General features: G+C 38.2%; 1 protein-coding gene across 1 annotated transcript in view; it reads left to right on the forward strand.

Moving 5' to 3' along the window:
* LOC118819152 (cortexin domain-containing 1) overlaps window positions 1–17,923 on the forward strand; it is a 30,591-nt gene extending 12,668 nt beyond the window's left edge. Inside the window, exons 2-3 of the mRNA XM_036586826.1 lie at window positions 15,588–15,830; window positions 17,272–17,923. Of these exons, the coding sequence (XP_036442719.1) occupies window positions 15,642–15,821 (180 nt within the window). The 5' untranslated portion in view covers window positions 15,588–15,641 and the 3' untranslated portion in view covers window positions 15,822–15,830; window positions 17,272–17,923. The remainder of the gene's footprint in view (window positions 1–15,587; window positions 15,831–17,271) is intronic.
* Window positions 17,924–23,452: the final 5,529 nt, after the last annotated feature.

The following is a 23,452-nucleotide window of genomic DNA, read 5'->3' on the forward strand; positions in this document are numbered from 1 at the left end:
ATCCTGAACACTGCCGCCTGTGATTGGGCCGTTAATCACAGCAGGCAATTATGAAAATAGTGGAAGTGTCATACAATATTAGAGCTTAAATGATAACAGGCAGGAAAAGCATTTATCTCCCTCAGCAGAGAAACGCTCCTGTACGAAGGAAGCAGCCAGAGAGGTGGCCGACCAGACCTGGACCAACAAAGGTGGTAGAATTCATCATTGCCTTAAAGAGCCAATATCACTGAAAAGCTCATTGTCTTGGCTTTTTGTGAAATTAAAGATTTTTGTTTAACATAGTATGCAATACTGTAAAGCTTTAAAACATTCCTCAGTCCATAAATGGAAAATAAGCTAAAAAGAGCTTGTTTTGAATTCACTGCTTTTGTGATGTCACAAAAATAACATGCTTCTTCAGCCTGCAGCAGTTTAGCACCACCAGTTTGTGTCAATTCATGCAATCTATGCCAAAAAACCCTGCCTGTTTTGAGTTCTTTGTTTTTATGATGTCACAAAAAACAACACATTTACAAATAAGAAGATCACAGTTTTGTAGTTTCCTTCTCAAACACACCAAATAATCCTGGCAATTAACAAATGAGCCAAATAGGGTGTGTTTGAGCAGGGGAATCATCTAACTGTGCTGGACAGCAGCACTCCAGGACTGGAGTTGTGCCTCCCTGCTTTAGAGAATGTTTCAACTTATTTTTACTTATGAAACCTGTTGCCCTTGACATTGTGTGTAAATATTTAATGATGTATAGACCAAAAGAAATGTTTCACAGTTACTTGGAAAAGAAGTCTGATTACACTTACATTAAAAGTAAAGTTTGTTTTTTCCTTCTCCTGTAAACCCACAGCAAGAAGGGCCTGGGTTCGATTCCCCAGCCGGGCAACCAGGGTCCTTTCTGTGGGGAGTTTGCTGTTCTCCCTGTGTCTGCGTGAGTTTCCTCCCACAGTTCAAAGACATGCAGTCAGGTGAATTGGAGACGCTAAAGAGGCCCTAGGTGTGAATGTGTATGACTCTGATTGACTGGCGACCTGTCCAGAGTGTTTCCTGCCTTCTGTCCAATGATACAGCTTAGAAAATATGTATGTGTGTGTGTGTGTGTGTGTGTGTGTATGTGTGTGTGTGTGTGTATGTGTGTGTGTATGTGTGTGAAGTTAAATTTTATTGATCTGTTATCTTTTTCCAAGGTTTTGTTCCAACAGCAACAATATACTGCTAATGCCAACTGTCATAATATTCTCCTATCTGTTTAAATGATTCCTACATTGACAGAACTTCTTTTTTCCATTTGACATATTTTTTGTAATTGTTATAATTATATAACTGGCCTGGGATTATTTCACCAGTCGATGACTTTCCTTATGCTAACTAATGCTGATATGGCTACAACACTAGATGTCATGTTAAATGGTAAATACCAAATTTATGCTAAAACCTATGAATATGACATTTTAACTGAAGATCTAAAAAATATTTTGTAACAAACACATGAAGTTACTGAATTCTTTTCATGCTTGTTGTATGCTGTGGCACACAGAACTGTATGCTGTTCTATACCCCATGAAAGCTTCTAGGAGGTCAGTATTGTACTGTATTGCGGTGTCTGCCACGGGTTCTGCTGTCCAGGGGGAGCTCAAGCACTACTTTGCATGCTACACCCCTTCCTGTTAAAAAGACATTTGTTGTGGTAGTTGTTGTTTAATTGGTTGAAATGTGTTTATGTGTTGTGCTGCTGGGGGTTAATTAGTGTAGCTGTAGTGTTCACTGCCAGCGCGTGTTGAATGGCTGTTGGTGACCTTCCTCTCTATGTGATCTTTTCTGCTTTTTTCAACAAAAGAGCTTTTCCACCAGCAGAAAAATGGCATTCCTTGGTTCTTGTCCTGCGCCAACGGTACAGTATATTACTTTCTAGGTCCACATTCACTAAATGCAAAATCTGTTTTTGAGAAGAATCAATGCCATATTATCCAGCAGCTTCTGATGCAGATACATTTCAGGAGCAGTATAAATATAGTTGGAATTTAAATGATGCTCAGTTCAGACTGCAGCTAACCAGTTCTGCTCCTCAACTCCATGAATCATATAGTCATAATCGCTTATTAATAATTATGGAAGTCCAGAGAGGCCTTGAGCTGTTGCTGTAATTTTCTGGAATGTTATCTTGAGATCACAAGACAATTAATTTGTTATCTCAAGATAACTACTTTGTTATTTTAAGACAGCAAGACAACTAACTCAGTATTTTAAGATAACATCTTTGTTGTCTTGAGATAACAAGATAATTAACTTGTTATTTCAAGATAAAAACTTTATTATCTCAAGATAGCAATAATAAGATATTTAACCCTTTATTTCAGGATAACTCATTATTTCAGGATACCAACTTTTGTTATCTCAAGATAACAATACAATTTACTTGTTATCTCAAGATAACAACTTTGTTGGTTTGAGATCACAAGATAATTCACTCGTTATTTCAGAATAACAAATTTGTTTTCTTGAGATAACAAGATAAGTAGCTCGTTTGTTGTCTTAAGATAACAAGATAATTAACCCATTATCTCATGATAATGATCCAGAAAATTATAACTACCTTATGGCCTCTCTGGACTTCCATAAATAACATATTGTTTTACCGGTGTATTTTCTGCTATGGAACACAACATGATAAAGATGATTTGAATTCACTATATGTCCAAAAGTTAGTAGACACCTGCTCATCCAACATTTCTTCAGAAATTAAGGGTATTAATGGGGATGCAGTAAAAGCCTCTACTCTTCTGGGAAGGCTTTACACTAGATGTTGAAACATTACTGTGAGGATTTGATTAAGCATGAGTGAGGTCAGGTACTGATGTTGGATGGTCAGTTCTGGATCACTCCAACTCATCCCAAAGGTGCTGGATGGAGCACCATCACTCCAGAGAACTCAGGTCCACCACTCCACAGTCCAATATCGGGGGGCTTTATACCCCCCTGACACTTGGCATTGGGCATGGAGACCTTAGGCTCCTGTGCAGAGTGTCCTATTCTGTTGGTCAGTGCTTTGCTATGAATATTATACCTCAGAGTCGGTATGTAACTTGGCTGAGTTTGTGCTCATTCAGATGCAGGCGGTGTTCTTTTCTGTAAGCAGCCCAGCAGGATATTTAGACAAAAACATGATCAAGGACGTCCTTGTTCTTCTTGTGTCTTCATTCTGATTTGCAGCCTGATGTACCTGCTTTAAGGAACATCATTAGAATGGATTTACCGTGGGATCGCTGAGGGGAAACGTTATTGAGTTTTTCCATCAGGAGAAAGTGTGATGTGCCTACAGAGAGTTCAGACTTTCCTTCCAGTAGTGCTCCTCCTGCACAGAGCGGTGTTTCGTCTTTTCGCTGCGTGAGTAAGATGCTATCTGGGTGCAGAGTGAAGAGGGCACAGTGTAGGGTTCACTCAGAGATGAAAGGTTTACTCCCCCCCATCTTCACTTCACAGAGTCAGCAGTAATTCTCCATTAAATTGCAAATGCCATCTCCACGGCTACTGTTGCTACGAGCACATGTGCTAGTGATCGTTTAGCGGCGTTAAACTCTGACCTCAACAATTCTACTCAGTCATGATTGGAAAGGATTTGGTGCTTTAAGATGCTTTATGAAATCTCAGATTTCACCATACATTCTCAGAAAAAAAGGTAGTAAACTGTCACTGGAGCAGTACCCCCTCTTGTCACTGGGGTGGGACCCTCAAGGGTACATCTCAGTACCTTTAGTCAGGGAACATAATTGTACCATAATCCACTGAAATGAATTACAACTTAGTTCTCTAAGTTTTATTGACTCCACACACCCCGTCTCGTCTGCAGGCTTTTTATTTTATTGATCTGTTTTAAAACATTAGGTTACAAAAAGGTACAAAAATACATAATTTTCATCTGGGAAAGCTTATTTAAGGGACACAAACAGGCCTTAAAACCTCAATTGTACCTTTGAGATACATTTACATGGTTTGTACCTTGATGAATGAACAATGTACCTACACAGAACCTTTATTTCCAACAGTGTAATTTGGTTCAATTTGAATGTTTTGATTTGGTTTTTTAACATATAACATTTATATTATTAACATTTATTAATATAAAAAAACACTATACAACAGAAAAAATAAATATCTGAAAATAATACGGATATATTACTGTTGCTAAAAATGTGTGCACACAGTGTTGAAAATTATTCATTATAAATGGATTATTAAAGCAGTATCAATACATAGCCTTGAGTTGCTTTTATAAAGCCTACATACAACATGACAAAATATGCAAATGTTCAAAAAATCCCTTTATTTATTATTAATAATAACAATAACTGAAACAGCAATAAATTTTAATAAAATTTCTTCGCTGGTTGTCAAGCAACATAACAACCGAAAATGAGTCCATTAACAGCATAATGATTTTATATCTTACAGCATTAATGAAGAATTCAACTGAAAACTAAACTGGCTTTACAAGATGCTTGAGAACTGACAAAATGTGGATGCATGTCAACTTAACCCCTTAAAATCTCAGGCTTATTACATGCTCAGGCTTATTAATCAGTAACTATGTGGTCTACAATGGAAACTGGCTAAGCTATTCTAAGGTTATAGACGTTTTCAGTAAAACTTTGGAATTACTGGTGGGTCCTGAACTCCTGTCAACTTAAAGGATTAAAGCCATGTTTACTTTAATCAAACCAGAAAATCATTGGTAACACTTTACTTGAACCCTGCTACGTAACACTGACATAACCATGTCATGACCATGTCATAAACATTTCATAACTATGTCATGACATTTTGCTCAGTACTATGAAAGTGACATTATACCACTTCCAGTAATTATAATTCCAGATGCCATGATGTTTTATTACTAAATAAAATTCATGAGAACTCATGTAGCATGTTTACATGTTTAAATGCCAATGAGTACATTCACATGCCCCTAATAATCCGATAACTGCAGAAAATCTGATTTTGTCAGTAATCTGATCATTGCGTTTATATGCACTTGAATAATCAGATAATGGGAAACTCCAGGTCTACATGAGTCAGGCAGTAATCAAATTTCTGCTTTGCAACCAGCCAATAAACTCACAGAAGAAGACGTGATGTAAACGTAATATAAAACTCAAACGTCATGCCACATCGCAACACTTAATCTGATAATATGAACATACATCTAGATGATGATGAATTTGAGAAAATATATCCTAGCTAACTTACAGATTTTACCATCATTCTGCAACATTATCTATCACAAGACGTATCAAAATGAGCTTTAGCAAATATGGTAATGTACATGAGGTTTTGCTTACCTTAGAGCCAGTATAAGTCTGTCTGTTAATAGTGTTGACATTGAGCTGTAAGCACCGTCATCCATTTCACATTTCTTAGTCTAATGATTGTAATTTACTGTCGTCGCCGTTCTCACTGCAGGTTTGTTATGAGGATTTTTGAGACATTTTTCTTTTACTTGATGGAGAAGGCAGTGCTTAGAGACATTTGTGACTGGCTGAGAGGCATGTCAATCATAATTGTTCAAACCATCAATACCAAACTTGATGCAGTTGCCAGTATGAATCTATGCATTTCTACATGCCTACAAATAGCAACCAGCTAACCCCCCCAGATGGGATAGGACGGCAGCAAAGGGCACATGAGCTAAATGCAGGTGAGGTAAATCCTAGAAACCGCTGACCACGAAGAACGTCCTGCTCCCTGAGGTGGACTATCAAAGAGGTCTTTCATAGAGGAACCGTTGCATTATTGAAGCTGATTTATTCATTATTGGCCCCGTGGGCACAAGCTTTGAACGTGTCAGCCCATCATGGTGGCAGAGGCTGTGGGTAGTCAAGGGAAAGAAGGACACAACTGCCAAGTGAAGTTTTTGTTCAAGGGGAAAGGGTTGCTAGGATCCCCCAAGGTATAAAATGAAAGGATGACCCAGTAGTTAAGGACAAGGCACAGCAGACAGTCAAGTTAGGCACACTTGTATGGCTAATGAAGGCATATGTGCACAGAAAGGAGATACAAGCCTGGCAAGATTGAAGATGACAGTGTGTCTATTGACAACTAGCCAAACCCTTAGACTTTGACTCTGCACATTATGGTGATTCTTCATAGTTGATATAATGAGTGAGAAATCAATTCATTTTGCCTGATTAATGAGACGACAGCAAATGATTTACAGTCAGATTAGCGTGCTTTAATAATATAGTCAAATATTTATTTTCACTTTTACACTTCTGTGCCTCAGATATTGATGTCTGTTGTCAAAAAAGTGAAAAATCATTTAGTCAAATGAACATAATAAATGGAGGCAGAGCTCTGGACACGTGTATTATGAGAGCAGGAGGAACATTTAGTTTCACACAGAATCAGTAATGTGTACTGAGCTCACAGCAGTGGCACTGATACAGTACTAGTCAAATGTTTACGTAAGGGGGTTTACTTATACACACTCATAGAATGGAAGAAAACCTTGTATCTCTAAAATGGTAACTTTACAGGAGAAGGAAAAAACCTACTGTACTTTTAATGTAACTTTTTTTCCAAGACATTTTGGGTAATTTCTTTTAGTCCATTCATCATGAATTTTACATACAACATGAAGGGCAACATGTATTTTCAAATTATGTCAAAAACTGAAAACGACAAAAATGGAGTTACAAGGTTTTGTTCTGACAGCAGCGATATCCACGAATGTATTTAGCATGTTGATTTTTGTCTACTTTTATAATGCTATCATTTAATTTTAGGCAGGATTAACCTAAAAATGTCAGGTGTTGCAACCACACATAACTACCAAATATTATGTTTTAATGTTTTTAGAACTACTGAAAAACTAGTCTTTGTACTTGGACACTCTTTGTCCTTGAACTCAAGGGTAGACATTTTTATTTTTGTCCAAATAAATACATATAACATAACAACACACATGTTTTTTTCTGGGGTCACTCCACCTGACTTTGTAAACTGAAGCAGCCTAACCATGACTAATTTTTTTTTCAATATTTATAAAAGGCCTACTGATCTTGGCATGACCATGAAGGTCACTTGACATCTTCTTTATAATGCAACATAAAGCATGCTAGAATAAAAGTCCTTGTCAGTTGTGTCAGAATTTACAGATGTTTTTTCTGATGTTTTCAAGATATCAACACCATTTCAACTCCAGAATGTTTGGTCTGATGAGGAATGATGTGATTGTGTGCTTGTATACAGCTTTTTGATCGGATGTAAGGTTTTCATACATTTATTGTCAAATGATGAATTTTTGTTTTCCCATAAGGATGAAACAGGTGCAAAAGTTTGTGCACCCAGCTTATGTCAACTTACACTTATACAAGTCAATTAATAACACCCTATTAACCATGTGGGGAACCATAGCAATCACTTAACAACACCCTAGCAACCACTTGGGATACTATAGTAATCATCTAGCAGCACCCTAGCAACCACGTGGGATACCATAGCAGCCACCTAGAACCACACTAGCAAACCCCTGGGATACCATAGCAATTACCTAGCAGCACCCTAGCAACCACCTGGGATACTATAGCAGTCACCAAGCAGCACCCTAGCAACCACCTGGGATTCCATAGCAATCACCTAACAACACCCTAGCAACCACCTGAGATACCATAGCAATCACCTAGCACCACCCTATTAACCATGTGGGGAACCACAGCAATCTCTTAGCAACACCCTAGCAACCACCTGGGATACCATAGCAATCTCTTAGCAACACCCTAGCAACCACCTGGGATTCCATAGCAATCACCCAGCAGCACCCTAGCAAGCACCTGGGATACCATAGCAATCACCTAGCAACACCCTAGCAACTACCTGGGATGCCATAGCAATCTCTTAGCAACACCCTAGCAACCACCTGGGATACCATAGTAATCTCCTAGCAGCACCCTAGCAACCACCTGGAATACCATAGCAATCAGCTAGCAACACCCTAGCAACTACCTGGGATACCATAGTAATCTCCTAGCAGCACCCTAGCAACTACCTGGAATGCCATAGCAATCTCCTAGCAACACCCTAGCAACTACCTGGGATACCATGGCAATCACCTAGCAACACCCAAGCAACCACCAGGGATACCATAGCAATCACTGATCAACACCTTTGCAACCACCTAAAATATCATCGTAAATGTTCCATAGTACATTCGCAACCATCTGGGAACTGCTTAACCTGCTCAATCACTCTGCATTTTCTTTAGGAAATTCACTTTTCTAGTTATGTTTTATGTAGCTTTTTTATGTTTTATATAGCTTTTCTCCAATCAGACCCCTAGAAGAAGAAAGGGGTATGTGAAATAATAGACCTGAATCAGACTGAAGTGAGGGTTATGAAAAGCCCACTCAGACCGACCCCTCTGCACAAATGGAACTGAAGTAATAAATACACTCTTTATTAGCTTTGTGGAGTTGCCATATGGCTCTCTAACAGGCTGCAGGCAGGGCGGTTGATCAAATAAAGCTGAGTTATGTATCAAGAGGTTGAAAATAAGAGCTTGGCTCCTACAGCACAGTAAAATGAATGAGTACAGATTGAAAACTGGGAATTTTAAGACCTGCTGGAGTGATTTGAGCAGGCAGACCTCAGCAGCTAGGAGAACCGGACTGATTTGCAGTTCCCTCATGGTTCCTATGTTGACCGATCGCTTGCCATTTAATTAGAAGACTTATTGAAATCTCAGAGCACACAAGGCTGCGAATTCATAAAGACATTCCGATTCCAAATGGCCAGTGTTTATGAATTCGTCATGTACTCCGTTCACGGTCAGCCGTGCTTCTCCGTGAGGGTTTGAGACCAAAGCTCTGTGTGCAGATCGTGACCTGGCAAGAGCGAGAAACTACTAAACACACACGCACACATGGCATGAGTTCTTACTTTCATTTCTTATTACTCTAAACATGGAGTTCTATTGACGGTGCACTTATTTAAACCTAAAATGTAAGTATATTGCAAAAAACAATATGTTGGCAAGTGAAAGCATCTTAAATCTAGTCAATCGATCTAATATGTCTAATTATGAGATTGTTGTACAAATATTATAGGATTATTCAACCATTTTGTACTTGTTTTAAAATGGCTTATTCTACATAATAACATAATTTCACTTGTTTTGAAAAAACACCAAGAAATAATGCTTAAAACAAGCAAAATGGTCTGCAAACAACACTTTCTTTAGATGAAATGACTTAAAACAAACATCTCAGTTGAATTATCTCATAATAGTCTTATAATTATAATAATCTTATAATGATTTTTTTGCAGTGTAGCCTGGTTTCCAGTTAATTAAACATCAAATACACTGCAAAAAAATTATATTATTGTCTTAAATTCAGTCAATAGTTATAAAGATTATATAACTTACTTGTAGAATTGTTTACTTGTTTTAAGCAATTTGATCTAATTAAATTGTCTTATTCTTTTGGCAGTTGTTGTTTTAAGTCTTAAACCACAACCAACATTATCTGCCAATAGAATGAGACACAAGTAAAAAAAATCTAGAAATAAGTTCAATAATCTTATTTTATTAAACAATTTTATAACATGAAATACTGGATATATCGACTAGATTTAAGATGTTTTCAATTGCTAACGTGATTTTTTTTTTAGACTGTAAGTTATCAAAATAATAGTCTGTTTTACATGCTGTTAGCAATAAAATCACATTTTTTATCCAATTTTCTCCCACAATTTGCTCATGTCCAATTCCACTCGCTAACTAGCTCACCAAGATGCTACCAATCTGGGAGAGGAAAGGTTACCCAAGCTTCCTCTGAGACACATGAAGATCTACCCTATCTTTTCTAACTGCCACTAAAGCAATATCATTGGGGAGCTCAACACGCTTGGTGGAGAACACTGTTAACTGCTAAAAATGATGTCAGTGCTGGCTATAATAACACTGAGTGATTGAAGGAGAAAAAGAACCATCCTACCCACCCAGAGAGAATGAGGATAACTATACTCTCTTGGACTCCTGGACCTGCCAGGGATTAAACTCACAATCTCCTGATGACAAGGCCAGCACTCCTGATGGCTGAACCACTCAAAATCACAAGTTTAAGGCAGCCAAACTACTGTTTTACGTAAAAATACCAAACCTTTTTTTACAATGTTAGCTTGTGTGTTTTTATACAGGGATGTTTCTTGCTACAAGTAGCATTATCATTAACTTCAGGCCCCCGTGCCAGCAGGGGGCACTGTAAGTAAGTTTTTTCTTTTCTTTTAAAAAATTTAGCATAGTGAGTTCATCATCATTTTCTTGCTACCAATATTAGGCCTACTGTAGTTAGTGGCTCACTAGCTAGCATCCACACTGTGTAACCAAAAGTAGGAGGACATCTGACCATCAGAACTGTACGTGTGTCCATTGGTGGCATGCTTTACACCACTCCAGTTAAAGCTTGGCATTGCGTATGGTGATCTTAGGCCTGTTTGCAGCTGCTCAGCCACGGAAACCCATTTCATGAAGCTTGTGACATACAGTTCTTGTGCTGATGTTGCTTCCAGAGGCAGTTTGAAACTGTGTAGTGAGTGATGCAACAGAGGACAGGCGACATTTGTGCTACACACTTCAGCACATTGTGGCCCTGCTCTGTGAGTTTGCATGGTCTACCGCTTTGTGGCTGAACTGCTGTTGCTTCTAGATGATCCAATTTCACAACAATAGCACTTACAGTTGACCAGGGCAGAGGTAGCAGGGCAGAAATTTCCCGGACTGTCTTTTGGGAAAGGTGGCATCTGATTACACTGCCAAGTTTAAAGTCACTGAGCTCTCCAGTACAACTCATTTTGAAACACCTAAACTCAGTAATTAAGAAGTGTCCATATACGTTTGGCCATAGTGTGTGTCAAATAGTAAAAAAAAACACAGTGAGTTCATGGTTCAATTTCTTGCTTCCACTATTAAGGCCTATCATAGTTCAAATAAAATAACAAGTCACTAACTAGTTAGTATCTTTGATGAGGTGTTGGCTAACTCTGATTCATTTGCTAATGGTTGGTCATGTTATAGACTACAGCAAATACTTCTTTATTTGATTAGATCTTTCCTCAGCTAACTTGTTTCAGTGTTGGACAAAATTTCTTTCCCGCATGGATAGCATTACTGTTGAGGTGTGTAGGAACCCCCCGAGTAGAATACCACTCAGGCCCCCAAAATGTTCAGAAAGAGCCTAATGTTCTAAATGTCCTAAGATATATTAGTGCATGTAGACTTGTTTACTTTTCTGTCAGTGGAGGCCTTTCATAATCCATCGGCACTCTGGGTAATGTATTTTTAAGCCTTGAATTTGAAGTGCTGTGATGTGGACAACGTTATTGGCAGTTTGAGGTCATGGTGAGTCAAGATGCCTCAAAGTTCTTCTATATTTAATCCCAGGTTGAGCTTTCTCCAGAAGATCTTCCATTTCATCATCAAGGTGAATAGAAAACAGGCAGCAAACAGTTTATATGCTTCTTATAAAGGCAACCAGAGCATCAGCTAGAGGTTTTATTTTGCAACTAATGCTGACATTTCTGCATATGCATGAGAGACTGAGTGGAGTGGAGTAGAATCTTCAGTTATTTACATGTTGGGAATGTTTACCATTTTCACAAAATGAAGATAAAAGATATAATGCACTTTGAGGAACTGTAATTTAATAGAACTCTGCAAGATAACAATGATGCTGTGTATGAACTAGGGGTGTATTATGTAAAGTTCCTGTGATGATATCAGTGATCAAAGTTATCATAGTCCTTAGTACAACCCCATTTCCAAAACAGTTGAGACGCTGTGCAGAATGTAAATTGAACCACAGTTATTATATTGCTAGATTTTAATTGAACCTCTCATGTTTCCGTGTAACATCACAAAAATCACCTAGTAGTTAAATAAATATGAAATTATCACCACTGTTTACTTATCAGATTATAAACGGAATTATACCTTGGTGCTTTACAGGGAGACGGTATCAGTAGAGCTATTTACTTCCAGTTTTTAAAATGATGCTAATCAAACGTGATTATCAGAATGATTCAAATGTGAAACTATGACTAACAGTGGCTTTTATTAGCTGAAGTTAATGCAGCCATACTTCCACAAAGCTGATGTTAGCTTCCTATTTGCCAGCTTCCTATTCGAAATTGCCATTCTACCTTAAATAGTGCAGTAGTTACATTATCCAGAATGCAACAGAATGTAACTGCTGCACCATTTAAGGTGGAACGGCAAATTGGACTAAGAAGCTAACCTCAGCCTTATCATAAGTTACAGCCGCATTTTGCTCTTTCATTCAAATACTGCTTTTAAGTGCTGAGTTTTTTTGATGTCTATAAAGTTATTTCCACCTGTTCCCAGTTTGTTTAAACACTAAAGTTTTCATTCCAAGAGTTGGAATGGGCAGCCACTGTTGTTCTCACTGGACAGCGATGAAAAGTGGGTCCAAATGTGAACGAATAAGACAAATGCGATTAATATCGGTTGACACACGAAGTGGTTCACTGTGCTTCTATTTCACATTAATAGCACTTACAGTTGGCTGGGGCAGATCTAGCAGGGCAGAAATTTCACAAACTGACTTGCAGCAAAGCTGGAATCTTATGACAGTGCCACATTTAAAGTTACTGAGCTCTTCAGTATGATCCATTCTACTGCCAGTGTTTTTGTATGGAGATTGCACAGCTTGATTTTGTATACCTGCTAGCAATGGGTGTGGCTGAAACACCTAAATTCAATAAATAGGAGGTGTGTCCACATACTTTTGACTATAGAGTGTACATAAAATGCCAGAAAACTTGAGGAAATTCATTATTAAGTAAGTAATGCGACTGACTTTAATTGAATTAAAAACAACTCCATCTTCACTGTTGTATATCGCTGTTGTCGGAAGAAAACCTTCCGAAATTGTAACTTTACAGGACAAGGAGAAGGAAAAAACCTACTTTAAAAAACCTACTTTGAAAAACTTACTTTACTTTTAATGTAAGTCAATGGAACCAGAATTTTTTTCCAAGTCCTTTTGGGCCATTACCTGTGGTCAATTCATCATGAAATTTACAGATAATACAAAGGGCAATATGCATTTTCAAATTATGTCAAAATCTGAAAACCAACAAAAATGGAGATACAAAGTTTCCTTCCGACAACAGCGATATGATAGGAGAAACTGATTCTGCATGTTTGTGAAGAAGCATTTTGTTGCTTTATTTCTACAGTCTTTTATTATGAGCTACAATATCTGTAACATTTCCAGCACCAATGCTACCTCCTTAAAAAGTTTAGGTACAGCCCTGAGTATTACAAATACAGTAATTCTCTGTGGTCAGATGAGCTATGTGCAGACTCATCCCACAGTGGACATAAATGCACTGTACATACTTAACATGAAAAAAAGTGTGCAACCTGTTAACACAGTGACTATGTTCAAAGATGTACATTCAAAGTTCATTTTGAAAGTTGGCCTACATCACTTCACCTCTGTTGAATGTTTCTGGCTTGAGTCATGCTGTAAGTGATCTGTCCTCTTTAATAACACTGGCCCCGGACTGTGCTGCCCTCAGTGAGAGAGCAATGTGCGCCCATTGTGTCCGTTCCAGGTTCTGGCTCTGATCCTTTGCTTGTTTTTCTCTGCCAAGTCTGAGACAAGTTCCAGCCAAGCATGGCCCACTGGTCTCAGTAGACCTGCTGTGGAGTGGTTTTAAGTTTGTACTAATTCAAAGAGGATAAATTGCATTGTGCAGAACTATTTAAAGTATTAATCAAATTTTCAGAATCTCCACCTTCAGACATGTTTGTTGTCTGAGGTTTGCTCAGGGATTGGCCTACCCAAATTGATCACAGGCCCACAGATAGAATATTTATTTAGACTTATTCATCTTAATATTTTTATGATAATGAAATTTGATTTGCTTCCTGTGAGTGCTGTCACTGTTTTATGGCCAATCAAATCATTATGATCTGTGCCAAGCTCCACTTTATATCTTAGCTTTCTTTGCTAGAAAACACCTAAAAAAGCCTTCACAGTTCTGGAACAAGATTCTTTGGACAGATGAAACCAAGATTAACTTGCACCAGAATGATGGGAAGAGAACAGAATGGAGAAGGAAAAGAAGGGCTCATGAGCCGAAACATACCACATCATCTGTAAAACATGGTGGAGGTAGTATTATGGCATGTATGGCTGCCAACAGAACTGGGTCACTGGTGTTTATTGATAATGTAACTGCTGACAGAGGATGAATTCTGTAGTGTACAGAGCTATACTTTCTGCTTAGATTCGGTCATGTGCTGCAAACCTGATAGCACGGCACTTCACAGTACAGATGGACAATGACCCAAAACATACTGTAAAAGCAACCCAAGAGCTTCTTAAGGCAAAGAAATTGAATGTTCATAAATGGTTTATATATAAATATATATATATATATATATATGAACCAATTTTGTCATTTTTCACTTTTTGACATAATTTGAAAATAATTGTTGCTCTTAACATTGTCTGTAACTTTTGTGATGAATGGACTAAAAGAAACGACCGAAAATGACTTGGAAAGATGTCTGGTTCCATTGACGTATATATATATGTATATATATATATATATATATATATATATATATATATATATATATATATATATATATGCCATTTTCTACCCATTGTGAATGGTCTGTGAATTGGGTACTTACGATGGTTGTTTACTAGAAAAGCTAAAATGTGTCAAAATGTCAAAGCAAATGTCTAATTCGATGCATCAAGCTATTAAAAAAGGTAATACACAAGTGGTCCATAAGGACCTTATTTTGTTTCAGTAGTTATTATAGTTTTTTATTTAGTGAGAAAATGGAAAGTCAAACATTTGTTTTAATAAAATATACATAGTTAAGGTAAAGAGTCACTCAAAGCAAAAGGACTTTAATCTAAAATCCAGTCAAGTCTGAACCAGTTCAGTAGAATGATCCATAACCATTCTTCATGCTGTGGTATTATAGACCAGGATGATTAGTTTCAGGTTTTGAAGTTTGTTGTGTTGGTTTGATTTACTGATTTGAATTGATTTAGGTTTGCTGTGTTGTTCTGTATTTCTGTATTGTTTGAGATACTTAGTTTGAAGCAAGTTTGCTGTGATGGCATGCTGCATAGTGCTAATTGCTAATTAGCTATGAGCTTCCATTATTTGTTAGCTACATTAGCCTTGTAGCTTCAGTGCAAAACTGAAGAAGAAAACTTCAGACACCAAACATGTCCTGGTTGATAGACTGATTGACTTTTGCCTGAACTAGACCTTCAAGCGCACTAGAACCATAAAACATTGGAATGTTTCATTGATGCTGAGCGAGTGTAGCCTGACCTGCACATGATCTTGAAGAAACAGACTCATAAACAGAAGCTATTGATGATATTGACTGATCCTGACAATGATGGCCTTGGGAACGTAAACTGATAAAAGACTAGTTTTGGATAGCACTGTTGGTAATTTGCACATAGGACATTATGAAGGAGATATGAGATACACCTCTCTATCTCTCTCTCTCTCTCTCTCTCTCTCTCTCTTTCAGATAAGCGATCAGGATGGTAGCAGTGGTCCGGATCGATGTGGATAGACCGAAGCGATGGAGGAGACTACGCCAGACCCAGCCTTTGTGGACGTGGATCAGGGCCTGACTCTGGCATGCATCGCCTTCCTCTGCCTGCTGCTGGTGGCCATGATCATCCGCTGTGCCAAAGTCATCATGGACCCCTACAGCGCCATCCCCACCTCCACCTGGGAGGAGCAACACCTGGACGACTAGCAGGCACAGGTACACACATTTCTCCTGCAGATCTGGGACTTTTGTAGCCATCAGTTACAAACACACACACATTGTCAGTGAAAGGTTTTGTGTTATTGTGAAAAACAGGGATTTATGCCAGACTGTGTGGAACTCTAAATAGAGTTATAACTCAAAGTCCCATGGCAATTACAGTCAGGTCCATAAGCATTTGGACAGTGACCATTTTTGTGGTCATTTTGCCTCGGTACGCCACCACAATGGATTTGAAATGAAGCATTCAAGGTGTGATTGACGTGTAGACCTTCAGCTTTAATTCAAGTAGTTTTACAAGAATATTGCATTAACTGTTTAGGAATTACAGCCATTTTTAAATAGTCCCTCCATTTTCACATGCTCAAAAGTATTTGGTAGCTGTTCGCTGTTCACAGGAACTCTCAATATGCAATCCAATGAGATGTCGATGCAAGTGAAAGGGGCAATCATTACGCTGAAAGAACAACACAAACCTATCAGATAGATAGCACAAACGTCTGGGGTTGCCAAATCAATGGTACATTCTTAAAAAGAAGGAGTGCACTAGCAAGCTCAGCGACACCAAAAGACAACTAAAGTAGATGATCCCAGAATTCTTTCTGTAGTGAAGAAAAACCCCTTCAAAACATCTAGTCAAGTCAAAGACATTCTAGAGGAGCTTGGTGTATTATTGTCAAAGTCTACAATCAAAGTATGCCTTCATGAATCCAAATACAGAGGGTTTACCTCAAGATGCAAACCACTGGTGACTCTCAAGAACAGAAAGGCCAGATTAGACTTTGCTAGAAAACATATAAAAAAAGCCTACCCAGTTCTGGAGCAAGATTCCTTGGACAGATAAAACCAAGATCAACTTGGACGAGAATCACAGTGAGAGAAGAGTGTGGAGAAGGAAAGGAAGGGCTCATGATCTGAAACATACCACATCATCTGTCAAACATGGTGGAGGCAGTATTATTACATAGGCATGTATGGTCACTGGTGTTTATTAAGAAATCAGAGTAAGAGTTTACATGCACTGAGAAATCTGATTACTGAGCTAAAATCCAGTTCTATCGTATTTCTTAACCAGATTTCTAGACATTACTCCGATCTAAGAAATCAGATTTGCTGTTTACACGACTATTTGAATGATCAGTTTACTGCAGAAATCTGATTATGCACTCAATGGATTATTGAGTGCATGTAAACACTCACTGCTGTATGAAACCGCATCAGCAGTAATGTGAGACTAAAAACAGCACAGTTTAGATTGTGAACAACTAATTTTAGCTAGCTAGCTAATCTAAATGTTAGCTAAGTTTTTTTGTATGTGCATGTTGGGGGCTAGCAGGAGGGAGGGGTGAGCTCCAACTTCATAGTATCACCTACATCAAAACTACAACCACTTTTATGTTTAGTTAAAACAATACAGATCCGTCTCTCTGTCTTCTAGATGCACTTTCTCCAGGATGAAGGGCCAAGGAACATCAACTGAAAGCACACCAACTAGGGACTCTCACAACTCTGAAACTACCTACAGCCTCCAAGCTGGGTCCGTGTCCAGCTGAGCCGAGGCCCAGGCCAGCCAGAACAATCCAATACCACACAGCCCACGCAAGTGGGCCCGAGCTGTTCCCAGAGCAGCTATCAATGAGAGGAAAAGCCCACAGTTCACCTCCCGCACACTTAAACAATACCAAGTGCAATGAGGAAGAGTGAGCTCTACTGTATGCCTGCGTGAGTTGTCATTTATCTTTCGAGGGCACCTTTTGGTTTTGTACATTTTTCTAATAATCATGATGGATGGACTGTGCAACTATCGAGTATGCTGTGCACTGGACCATCGCCTAGCTTGGAGGCATGCTGACAAAGGCAGCCTCATAAGAGGAACTCGGCACAGAAATAGCGGTAATTCATGTCTGTTTACAATGACGAGACAATAGTGGCTCTGTTAGAATGAATGCAATTCAGCATATACAATGGAGGGTGCTTTCTAGGACTACAAACGCCAGAGCAGGACTCTTAGCTGAGCTTCAATGACAAAGGTAAATTCAACTTCCCTTTACTTTTAAAGGAATAGTTTGGCATAAAAAGTGCAGTTTTTTGGCCTGAATGTAGTTGATTAAACAGGACATACTTAATGTCTGAAGTTTGATTTTTTGGCTTTGCATTGGAGCTATGAGGCTAATGTACCTAAGGTGGGTCCTTGAAATGAAAGTTTGGACCCAGCCAATTAGGACTGTGCTAACAGCAAGTCTAAATCATCACTTATTTCCCTGTCTGTTAATTCTAGTTATTTCTAGTAGACTTATTTGTGTGGTTTCCGATCCTGTATGACTTACTTATCTTTTAAAATGGACAAAAGTTTAAGAGAGCAGGGCACAAATTAACAAATATTATTATTAACTAAATCATTTCAAAAGTATTCAAGCAACATTGTTATAAAAACTCTGCTATAAAATGTAAACTTTGTTTTGAGCACCTACTGCAGTGAGCACAAATTTTACAACTTAACCCCATAGGCAGGGTTACATGTAACAGACTGAGGCACTAGCTGTAACAGTCATTAAAACGTTGGATAAATCAATACAGTTACAGTTAATTTAACACAATTCTACATTGAAGGAAAGTAGAATTTATATAGACGGATTCTGAATTTCATTGGTTATTAGGGGTCCTGTTGTAACACTGTTAAAACTAACCCCCCCCCGTGTGGAGGCCGCACTTTATCTCTCACTGTGAGTGAGTGAGTGAGTGAGTAAGTGAGTGAGTCAGTGCTTAAAAACAATGCTGTGTGTAAAGCCACCAAGAAGGAGATTAAAATAATATAGAAATTAATTCTGTGACTCACAGAACTCAGTAATCAGAAAAAACTTTTCATTCAGAGCAAACCTGGAAAAATGTCTTTCTGATTGTTGTGTAGTATCATGAGTGCTATATAGAACCATTTCATGCTTAAATGGTTCTTTGTATGGTGAAATTGTTCTTCAGATTGATGGAGGATGTGTTATATACGGTTCCATATAGAACCTTTCTGAAAGTGGTTCTGTATAGCAACAAAAAGGGTTGTTCTATTATTACAAGCTTGACACTGTAACAATAGCAGAACCCTTTTTTTATTATATAGAATCTTATACATGTTTCTATACATACATATTTAAATAGAACCATTGCCTTTACTAAAGAACCCATGAAGAACCATCTTTTTTAAGTGTGTACTCCAAGTGTGTGTTATATATGGTTCCATATAGAATCTTTTTGAAAATGGTTCTGTATAGCACCAAAAAGGGTTGTTCTATTGTTATAAGCTTGACATTGTAACAATAGAAGAACCCTCTTTTGCTTTAAAAGACCATATAAAACACATTCTCCATCAATATGAAGAACCATTTCACCATGCAAAGAACATTTAAGCATGCAAATGGTTCTTTGAGTGTTCATGGTTATATATAGAAGCATTGTCTTTACTAGAGAACCCTTGAAGAACCATCTTTTGAGAGTGTACATTTTAATCCCGCTTAGTTTGTGCCCTGCTCTCATCTACATCACACAGCTAAACTCAGATTACTTGTTAGCTACATTAGCTTCGTAGCTCCAGTGCAAAACTAAAGAAGTGAACTTCAGACACTGAACTCTTTGCTGGTTGACTACATTTAAAGAGGAGAACTGTGCACATTTGATTTTTTGCAAAACTGTTCCTTCGCTCTCTTTTCATCAGCTCGAACAATCAGCCACTTTCTCGGTCCTCTGTTGTCCTTGAGCCATGTGCCAGTTAGCTTATGTACCTGCAGAGAATTATAATCATAACTGCATGTTATCAAGTGCCTCAGCTGAAATCACAAAGATCGGCTTGAATCGCTTCTTTTCTCGCCAGTTTTTACAAATGAGAAGTAGCACACAGTCAAGAACAAAGCAGCAGATCCAACAAAAAAGTCTTGTCAGATTGAACGCTGTGCTACATTTTGCCTGTGTGTTCTTATGCATAATAAAGACGTTGATGAATTTAAGGCTTGCTCTTTGTTTTAAGTCTTAATTGGAAGCAAAATGTCTTAATCAGATTTTGTCATCAGCTTCACAGTCACTGTGTCAGAAGTATTCAACTAAAACTTGCGACGGTTCCAGTTACATCACATTTTTTGCTTACAGAGGTCCAGATAACCAGTTACCTTCAAATGCTCAACCATTAACGATTAGTCCAGCTAACTAATAAATAAAATAAAACACACCAAATATATTGTGACAAGCTGTTTTATTTTTTAAGGACTTTTAAAATTTTAAGCATTTTAAAATGGTATGGCCACTGGCTGTAGTTTGTTAAAAAAAAAACAACAAAAAAACAAAAAAAACAAATGTAAAACAATTTTCTTTGAATAATAAACAATATTTTTTGTCCACAGAAAAAAAACCTTTAGAACAGCATTTTTTGGGTACTATTGGGTAATGGATGAGCGCTCTGGTTCACATTCTATCTGTCTGTCTGTCTACCTATCTATCTGTCTGTCTGTCTGTCTGTCTGTCTGTCTGCCCAGTATTAACTGTGGTTATTATCCAATACCTTGTTTGACTAATCAATATTCATTACATTAAATCAGATGTGCTAGTGATTGAATAAAATAAATACATGCAAGGTCTGTAGACGTCAAGCAGAAATGTGTAATCTGTAAGCAAAATTGTTTTTCAGTCTACATTTTGAAAAACAACTTTTTTACTGCATTACTTTTTGTTTTTACTGCAAATTTTTAGCACTTTCTCTTCCAAAACAAACTTAAATATGACATTTTTGGCAAATTTTAGTGCACAAATAACAACATTTGTAATTTGAAAAGAGTGCCCAAACTTTTCAATACATTTCTATATGATACCACAATTTGCAACTTTTATGTGACTAACAGGATGATGGCAAGCGGGCACTGCAATTTAGAAAGCAACAACATACAGTAAAAACTGTTTTTCCTTCCTTTCCAGAGGACTGTATGTTTTTCGTCATCCATCATCTCTTTCTGTCTTCTTTTTTTCTGCCTTTCTCCATCTCTCCACTTCCCCCGTTTGGCCTAGCTCTATGAAGGGCTCTTGGCTTCAAAAGGGCTGTTCTCTTGCAGGTAGCAGGCAGCCCCTTGATATCTCTCATCAAGGTGCAAAAATCCCCGTCCCTACAGCAAAAAAAGGCTCCAAAGCAAAGAGGCAGATTAATCCACTCAGCTCCAGAGAAGGTTAGGGGTGGGGGGCTGTGACATTTCGCACTCATATGGAGCTTTGGTGGATGTATAGGCACAGGGCTAATTAAAGCATCTGGCTTCTTGATATGCGGGTGAGCAGCAGGGCCTCGCCCATTTACTGCTAACCTAGCAGTCTAAGCTAATCAAGGCTCGGTCTGGCGTAGCCCAGCACTCCACCGAGAATTCACACCCTGCATTAAACAGAGAAGCCAGTTTTTCGCTCATTTGACAAACACAGGACAGAAAAAATAGCTCCTGATCAGCCCAGTGTCATTAGGAGTGAAAAAAAACACACCTGGCAAGTCTAGCCTGAGAGTTAGTGCAGCGATTAGCTGAATATGTGCGTAATTAGTTGTAATTGTAGGGGGTCCTGTCAAAGTGTCTGGTTATGACACTAAAAACAGCTGGTAAGTTCCTGAAAAAACTCTCTCTGATGACTCCAGTGTCATTATATTCAGGGACTAATGTATTAGCTAATGGAAAATAGTGCTAAAAAGTGTATTGCTTAGTATAAAGTTTTGGCCAAATGCGTGTACGTTATGTATTCTTTGGCTTGCGTTGACAGGGTTTGTGTAATGACTTACAGTCCTTTCTGAAAGTGGAGTGACTTGAGGCTTTAACCCTTCCTGATGAATCGTAAACCTAAAGTTCCTTACATGAAAGTATTTAGCGGTTGGCGCTATTAGCCCGACACTTGAGGCCCACGTATAGATGGTCTAATTTTTGCCAGCTGCTTTCCTATCAATGAGTGTATTTGTTTCCTCCTCTGTGGAATGATTAATCAACTTAAGTTCAATTCGTTTAAACGGCACCCGTCATTTTCTTGGCAAGGCCGTTGATGGTTCACTTAGCCCTAGCTAGAGTTTGTTTGGATTATAAATTGTGTTTGGAAGGCATGTTGGAGAACATATGCAGATGTGGAGTTTTTGTATTTCTCCAGAAAGCAATATTCGCAGTCAGCAATGACCATATGTACAAGCAGACTTGCCCTCTTTTGGGAAAGAATGAAGAATGAGCTACAGTGGGTGAATTGCAATTATTTCTCCAAAGAAGGGGATCGACAGAACACACCACAAACCAGAGGTGCCGTTCAATATCACTAAATAATTCAAGCCCTTTTTTAATAGAATTATTTATCAAGCATAGCCCAAAATGTTCTACTATGGATGTTTTCTAAAGACAAGAGTTCCTTTAAAATGCTGTTGTAAACACACCTACTCTGCTGTGCTGTATGATGCATCTTGAAGGTGGGAGGAGCTTTTGAAAAACTAAGCACTTGAGATGGATTTTTTGGGGTGGGATGTTTAAACCCCCTGCCGACTAGCTGGCTAATACAGAAGCCAAATAACTAACATTACCTCTAGGAAGCTGAATACCATGTCTGTATTTTTTAGCCTCATCGGTGGCTATGCTAGCAGTCAGGATTTCTTTTTTGCTGTGGAGGGATACCCACTGGTTATATGACATATTAGCACAATGAATGCTTGATGTCCGAAAACACAAAAAGAATACAAAATCGTGAATTCTGTCAAAAATTTTGAGGGATGCAGTGCTTGATAAGGTCGGCACCCTGCTGACTGTTTGCCACTTACGGTCCACCCTCGAACCACCCAGATTACTATCCTGCATACAAGCTCTGCCTAATTTTAATATTCCCAAACCGATTTTAAATGCACAGAGACTTTTTAGAAAATAAACTAAGAGAAATATTACAAAACCACTGAGACAGAAAAAAATAATAACTAGGCCTGATATAAAATGATTTTTATAGAAAATGTTGTTGCTGACACTGAGCTAGATTAATATTATTTACTAAACTAATTCACAAAGTATAACTAAAGAAAGGAAGGAAAGAAAAATAACTCAATTGGACTGTGAGTGAAAAATGAGCGATGATTATTGGAATTTTGTCTAATACGCTGCTTAAACACTGGTGGGCCAACCAGAAAGTGCTGAACAAAAAGCCAGTGGACCGCCAGTTTTGCCATCAGTGGGCCAAGAGTGGCCCACTATCCTTGTGTTATCAGGGGCATTACATGCTAGTTTTAGGCCAGAATACTACCTACGAAATATAGTTTCACTTGTATAATGCTAAATGTTGCTAACATACATGGCTAACCTATAAAGATGAAGATATTTCATAGTGATAGCTGCTCAGGTTTAATTTCACCTTTTCTAAAAGCACGTACATAATAGTTAAACAAAATGACATAAGATGTTGTGGCACAATCTATAGGGCATCTTCAATAACATTACTCAAACACTGCACAGCCCTGCTGATATAATGCTAATGCTAAGCTGAGAACCTTGTAACTGGAATCAGTAGTGCTCCTCTTTTTTCTTTATGTTCTCAGTCCATTGATATTAATAGGAATCAATTCCTCTTAATTCGCTGACATTTACAGTAGAACTTGGGCC

Source organism: Colossoma macropomum, unplaced genomic scaffold (assembly GCF_904425465.1).
Source record: "Colossoma macropomum unplaced genomic scaffold, Colossoma_macropomum, whole genome shotgun sequence".
In the NCBI taxonomy this organism is placed as follows: Eukaryota; Metazoa; Chordata; class Actinopteri; order Characiformes; family Serrasalmidae; genus Colossoma; species Colossoma macropomum.